This window comes from Octopus bimaculoides, chromosome 10 (genome assembly GCF_001194135.2).
Source record: "Octopus bimaculoides isolate UCB-OBI-ISO-001 chromosome 10, ASM119413v2, whole genome shotgun sequence".
In the NCBI taxonomy this organism is placed as follows: Eukaryota; Metazoa; Mollusca; class Cephalopoda; order Octopoda; family Octopodidae; genus Octopus; species Octopus bimaculoides.
The window spans coordinates 84,370,237-84,377,944 of record NC_068990.1 but is presented as its reverse complement, the minus strand read 5'-3'; the positions used below and the strand labels follow the sequence as shown (position 1 = coordinate 84,377,944).

At 38.3% G+C, this 7,708-nt stretch overlaps 1 protein-coding gene across 1 annotated transcript in view; it reads left to right on the top strand.

Moving 5' to 3' along the window:
* Window positions 1-7,708, top strand: part of LOC106871337 (snake venom 5'-nucleotidase) — a 57,554-nt gene that overhangs the window by 26,725 nt on the left and 23,121 nt on the right. The window contains exons 2-3 of the mRNA XM_014917738.2: window positions 268-478; window positions 4,508-4,693. Coding sequence (XP_014773224.1) covers window positions 268-478; window positions 4,508-4,693 — 397 coding nt within the window. The remainder of the gene's footprint in view (window positions 1-267; window positions 479-4,507; window positions 4,694-7,708) is intronic.

Here is a 7,708-nt window from a genome sequence, read left to right as displayed (position 1 = left end):
GGGGGAGAGGCCGATATACTATTCCTGTCCTGCATTCTTGGATTAAGTGGAATTTTAATAAATAACAAGACAAAGTTGTAGCCATTTGACGATACTCTCGCCAACTAACATCCTTTAAAAGAATATGAGTACCATAACTTACATTTTTCAGCATTCTTCTTCCTTCTTTGCTAATCCCTTAACTTTGAAGTCATGACTTCATTTACCAGTCTAATGCATCAGATACATAAATGTTTACTCATATTTTGCCCTATTCTTTCCTTCTAGTGTCTTGGTAACCACGAATTTGATGGTAAAATAAGTGGACTTGCAACATTTTTGAAAAACGTAACTTTCCCTGTTGTATGTGCCAATATAAACGTGACTGGAATCGATGAAATGCAACCAGTAGTTAAACGAATCAAGTTAGACGTTGGAGGATATCAGGTTGGAATCGTCGGATACATCACCGTTACCACTGCAGTTATTTCTAAACCGGGTGAAGTTATATTCTGTCCTTTGAATATTTTTTTCAAATTTACTAGTTCATGTTGTTGCTTTTTCCCCGCTCATACGATTGCTTTTACTAATTTCATTGTACTAACGTAGAATTTTAAGTTTAACAGAGCTAGGCAAGTTAAGAGAGAGATAGTGCACGCGTGTGTGTGTTTGCATGCATGTGAGGGAATGACATCCAAAGAGTTTAAATTAAAACACTACGGCTCTTACAAACTACCCTACAGATAAGTAAAGAAATAAAATGTCTTACTAAGGTGTCGCATCTTACTGGTGGATGCCACAGACATTGCATGCCGTTAGCTAGCATTAATGAGTGAACCTCTAGCTTCGAGTTAAATATTCATTTCTTCTGTTTTTATGTATCAAACAATTAATTCGATTGTCTCCCAAGCCCCTGCGAAACATACGATACAATGACCTCTTCCTTGTTAAGACTAAACTATTTCAGATAACTTTGGTGGGTTCTCCGTCGCTTTTGGCTATGAACATTTAGGTGTTCGATCAATAGAATTCCAGCGGTAGAGTATTCCACAGACTTGTGTGGTCTGAGTGTAATTCTCAGGCCAAATCGGTGTACCAAAACTAGGACCTTTGTATTAGATAGAATGAAGAATGAGAAAAAAAGAGAGAGGTAAAGAGGGGGAGAGAGAAAGAAAGAAAGAAAGAAGAAGAAGAAGAAGAAGAAGAAGAAGAAGAAGAAGAAGAAGAAGAAGAAGAAGAAGAAGAAGAAGAAGAAGTTTCCTTGTGCAAATGTTTAACTGCTACTTAGCAGTGTTTCTGTTCTCCGCAAATATTTCACTTGCTTCACTGATGACTCATCAGCCACTTCATACAGGTAGAACAAACTATTTCTGCTTGAGCACAATTCGATGCTAGCGAAAAGAATTAATCCCAAGAACATGAACAAAATACGTTTGATGTTTGATGTTTATGCTAATACATCAGACTCATAATAAACAATATGGATGCAAACACAAGTCAATATTTGACTGCTACAAGGCGGCGAGCTTGCAGAATCGTTAGCGTGTCGGTCGAAATGCTTAGCAGCATTTCTTCTGGCTTTTTTGCATTCTAAGTTCAAATCCTATAAGAGTCAACTTTATTTTTCATCTCTTCAGGGTCGATAAAGTAAAGTATAGTCAAGGACTGTGGTCGATGTAATCATTTTACCCTTCTCTTCAAGAATCGATGGCCTTTTGCCAAAAGTTGAAACCGAACGTTTGGCTGGAACACAAGTTGACAACGGCGGGACTTGAATTCATAATGTAAAAAGCATAACAAAATGCAATAGACCATTAATTTAGACGCTCTACTAATTCTGTAAAACGCCTACCTCTTTCATATAGAATATTATTACAACTAATTTATTACCTTAAATGACAAGACTATTGACTGACATCGAACTACGTATCAACCGATTACGTCACTGTGAGTTGCGTAGGTCTCAGTTTAAATAAGGTACAGGTGCAACAGCAACTTTCTGGACACCAATTGTCCGGAACCTCTTATAATCCACACTAATTTACGACCAGGAATTTCAAATACCTGCGGCCGCCAGACTAGTTTATTTGTGCACTGTACAATATTAACAAACTTGTATCATTTATACTAAAGTACAGTCACTTGTATGTCACTTAATTATTTAAGTAAATTTAATATTTGCTTAATTTAGCGTGTGCTGATCCATAGTTTGGAGAAAAAAATCGGTAATTCGGAAAAGCTTTGGAAACAAAGTTTCCGGAAATCGATGTTGTATTTGAAATGTTTGCCTTCTATTTTGTTATTTACTTAATCTCAAATTAGTACGTCTGCTATTCTACACGCGCGCGCCCAACTACATGCAATGCATACAGTCGCTCATATTATTTAGCTGTAAAATCCACGTAAAATACTCTAGGACGAGGAACTTCGTGCGTTACACTTATCAAACCTGGTAATGACATTGCGTGAAACTCTCCTCCCCTGAGTCACTTATCTAGCTTTGCAGTTAAATTTTTTTAATGCGTATTTACTTTTACGCATTGAATTCAATTTCTGTTTGCACCATCGAACTTAATGCCGTAATGATTAGGGGAATTGTACTCACAATCACAAGAACATGGCTTCGATTCCCGGACCGGGCGAAACACTTCATTTCACATTACTCCAGTCCACGCAGGTGTAAATGGATAACCCTGCGATGGACTAGTCTTCCGATCAGGGAGAATGTTGGTCTGCTTGCCTAACCAGCGGGATAGCATCATTCAAAAGCTAAAACGATGCAAAGTGCATTGTGACTAACGATGTATAACAACATCCGATATTCTGGTCGACCACGTTATGTATACACACGCATACATGCATTCATATACATATATATATCTATGTGTGCGCGTGCGTGTGTGCTTGTGTGTGGAAGTTTGCAATATTCTTGATGTAAAAATCGTATGTTAAAAACATATATTCTTGTACTTTGCGTCGTACCGAGTTACACGTCATCAATAACACGCATAAATGATCTGTTAATGAGGTGTTAGGACTCGAGATAGAAAACCTCTGCTCTCTGACCTCAAATCTTGCTGAGGTCAAATTTATCTTTCATCTTTTTTGATCGGTGAGGAAGTGCAGATCTATAGTCTACAGCAGGGGTCGCCAAACTTTTTCGACCATCGACCCCCTTTAGCCACTTCTTCTTCCGCATCGACCCCCTGTAACCAGTTTTCCTTCTTCGTCGACCACCCTCCTCATTTAAAATACCTTAATACCTTACCTTACCTTACCATATCTTAAATGCGTACCGAGTACTGATGCTGGCAATTATAATGTTAACTAATAATTACATGTACGACAAATTAAGAAATTCTATTGAAGATGGCTCACATTTTACATTTAAAACTACGTGTACGAGTATACAGTATTAAACTTTCAATTTTTATGAAATTGTTTTCACGGTTAGAAAATGTGAAAAACGCATCATATTGCTGGAATATCTTTTATTGAGGACAATATCAATGTGAAGTACGAGCATGGTGATCCTGTATCAGGGAATTGACATCAAGTTGAATGTTGGTCAGTTTCAGTCTCAAATCACCTCGTTCCTCCAGGTTCAGGCAATTTCTATAAGCAAACACTTGACAGTCCGCATCCCTTCAGTCACACCTCTCAATCTTCGATTACGATACAAATTACGACATCAGGCCTCAAACGTTAGCAACAGCAGACTTCTAGTTGCAGTGAAAACTATATCATGTTTTACCATGTTTATGGCGCTGACTAAGTATTTCAAACAGTTCATTTGGGTGAGCTGGTCTTTCACACGCTGACCCCCATTCGATCCCTTGGTTACATACCTATTCTCCAGGAAATGTTTTTTTTTCATGGTATCTAATTATCTCATGTGGTATCAAACTTTCAAGGCTTTGTAAACTGTAATAAAGCTTCAGTTTCTAGGGCTTACTATTTACTTAGTCAGAGGAACTAAGATGGTTTTCATCCTCAGTAAGTAACGAAATCTCTTTTACTGTTCTTTCAGTAAGTTTCTAAATATTTTTGCCAACACTATGTACGCTTCAAATACTTGAACCAATTACGTGGTATTTTACGTATTCCTAGGGCTCTTCCAGTTCTTTTTTACATTGTCTAGGTTATTTCCTGGGATGATGTGCACTCCTCCCCAGTTGTTTGAGCTATCACAACCGTGGTAACTTCTTCTCTTTTCCATACTCCTCCCACTAAATCCTATTTCGTTTGTTATTGCAGGTGAATTGACTTCTCGTTTCATTTTACCAAATTAATTATAGAATTGACCTGATATGTCCCTTTACGTTTTCAATTCGAATTGAATCAAAGTATACTTTGCATTCTGCCCTTTCCAGAATGATGAATATAAAGTACCAGTCAAATAGAGGAGTCAAGCTAACCAACCCTCTCGTCTCTCCTTAAATTGCGAGGGTTTTTTAAAATTTATGCTGGAAATCCTCATTTGTTCACTAAATAATTTTATTTATATTTTCTTCTTTTTTTTTTGTAGATCCAATTGTATTTTTGGATGAAGTGGAAAGCGTAAGACAGCAGGTGAAGGAACTTCAGAAAGAAGGTGTCGACCGTATCATAGCTTTAGGTCACGCAGGAATTGAAATGGATAGGAAAATTGCACAAGAAGTGAAGGGTGTTGATATTGTAATCGGTGGTCACACTAATACCTTTCTCTACAGTGGTATGTGGTCTTTATACATAAATATATTCTTTATATCCATTGACTGTCAACGGAAACCACTGCGTGTTTTCTCGAACTCTGTTGATTACTTTAAGAATAAGTCTGTATACAGAATGATATTGGTTTCATAAATATATATTTAATCTCGCTGTAAGGGAGTAAACCCCTACAGAAAATCCGGTGGGAGGGACTTTAACATAGATATGAACGGCTATACTTAACCAACATATGGCATTCCTAGCGGTTCCATGGATGCTGCGAATGTATTGGCTGGTCTTTTTGCTCCACGTGGATGCATGAGTGAGAAGGAGGTAAGTGTACTTTAGGCCAGGTATTTGCTTCTAGAAACAGCCAAGACACAGCAGAGATGGTTGTTACTGTCTCTGCAATACTGTCGACCAATGATGAAAAAATTCAACCAATCTCGCTCTGAAATTAAATTAGCTTCGTCGAATTTATTCTTCATCAAAATGCACTTTCTTTACTCTTTTGACACACCGTGAGCCGGTAAAGAAAATCCACATTTGAAAATGTAAGCAAAGCTACGAATGACACTTCTCATTTTACACAATGATACGCGGTTGACTGCCTGACATTAATTATTTGTGTACCCAAATATCAAAGCTTATGTGAAAATATTTGGTGTCATATCAAAATATTTAAACATATATTTAGTCTCCCCGCGAAATTACCCCTGATAGCAATGTGATTTAACCAGCCGGCTATCAAAAGCCAAGAAACAGGATCGTTCTGACTAGTTTCATTGTATTTATTAGTTATCAGGATTTGCTTTGAAAGGTTAAATCAACCAAGTAAAAATATACAAGTTGTGTAGACGAATAAACAAACTTCCTTGTTTGACTGTAGTACATATTTCATCTGAGCAAAAATAAAGAGGTGTAATTAGTTACCATACATTGGTTAATATTGCTCAATACCGATTCTCCCATTCACCACTATTAGTATCAATTTACATCATGTGGTCAGTAAAGAAGGTAATGAACTCTCAGTATGTTGCGTCAGCGATCCGGTTTCAATTCTGTTGAATAAAAAAGAAAAACAAATAATAAAATCTCCATATAACTTCAACCGATTGAAAATATCAATATTCCTAATGGAATGCTATAAAAAAGGGCGGGATATCTCAGAAACAATATAAGCAGAAAAATATTTAGTGTCAAATATCTACTGAGGTATGTGTATATGTGTGTGTGTACGTATGAATATGTGTGCCCATGTGTATGTAAGCGTGGGTGTGTGTATGCATATATATATATACTTATATATGTATGTATATAAATATGTGTATTTATATATATGTATCTATATATATGTATATATGTGTATGCATATACAAATATATATGCATGTATATATGTGTGTGTGTATACATAAATACATTATTTACACACATGTATGCATGCATGCATGCATACATACATGATGGCTGTTGACTCGTGACCAAGGAGGACCATCACTGACCATTTCCCATGCAAAATGACAGCAATGCCCGTGCATGAGGTTATTGCACCAGCAGTCGGCTTGGCTCGATTTCGCGCCCGCAGCTTCCATGCTCGCCGCGGGGCCCTCCTACTCCACCAGGTATCGGTTTGTTTCCTCACCGGCTATTGCACCACCCAAAATTTTGGGTCCAGTAAGACTTGCACAGCACCTCACAGACCCTTTCCATTCTACTGACATGACCCAGAGTCAAGACAACACAAGTTATCGAATACCAATATTGGTTGCAGGATCAGGAATGTGGGAGCGCCATGATATCAGGCCCAAGTAATAAATATCCAAAATATTCAATGCCATTCCTTACATATTTGGTTTTATGTCAATGTGACCGACTCCAAGAGACATGCTTTATCAAAAATTAAGGGGTGCCTCACTGCCAGTGGTCTTTCAGCACGCCAGACACCAAACCAGAATTCCTGAGGGCCCGCGCTACTCCTAGATAGTCGTTGAACCTATACTAGGTTCAACCGTCCTTTTGATAGGTCTTGATTTTAGTCCTGCTGGGTTTCTAGCAACCCACCTCGCCAGGCAAAGCATAGTTGGGATGCTGGCTTAGACTCCAACGATCCGATCAAGCAACAGGTTGCACAATTCCATGTCACCAGTAACATCCATGAATGACCTCACAAATGACCTCACACACACACAATACACACACACGCACACAACACACAACACACACACACACACACCTGTCAGAGTTGTTGCTTAAATTAGAGTATTGGTCGCTTATCTGAGACAAAGCAGATGTTATACATATACAGATTATAGATCACATAATTCAACATACTATAATACCAAACTCAAGCCAATGCCGTGTTCGTTTCTTAGTCTATCCTACTGAAACGTAGAGGCGCAATGGCCCGGTGGTTAGGGCAGCGGACTCACGGTTGTAGGATCGTGGTTTCGATTCCCAGACCGGGCGTTGTATGCGTTTACTGAGTGAAAGCACCTAAAGTTCGACAAGGCTCCGGCAGGGGATGGTGGCGAACCCTGTTGTACTCTTTCACCACAACTTTCTCTCACTCTTTCTTCCTGTTTCTGTTGTACCTGTATTTCAAAGGGCCAGCCTTGTCACTCTGTGTCACGCTGAATCTCCCCGAGAACTACGTTAAAGGTACACGTGTCTGTGGAGTGCTCAGCCACTTGCACGTTTAGAAAGGAGATCTCTTAGATAAATGTAAAATCGAAAATCAGAGAAGTGACGAGGGTCTGATTTGCAACAATTAATCCAGGCGAAAGTACAGTAGTTAATATAAGCTTGATGTTTGAGGGACAGACATTTTACTGAGGAAAAGAAAGAGAGAGTTTCAGATACTGCAGGTGAAATTAATCCGGAACACGGAACATTCTCGTCTCTTCTTTGATAAAAGGCTTGTGTCCGAAACGTCTGTTTATTTACCTTTTTTCAGAGTAACTTTATTTATTGCACTTATTTTAATTACTACACTTCCTATTGGATAAATGTTGTCCAAGACACATTATGTCATGGTT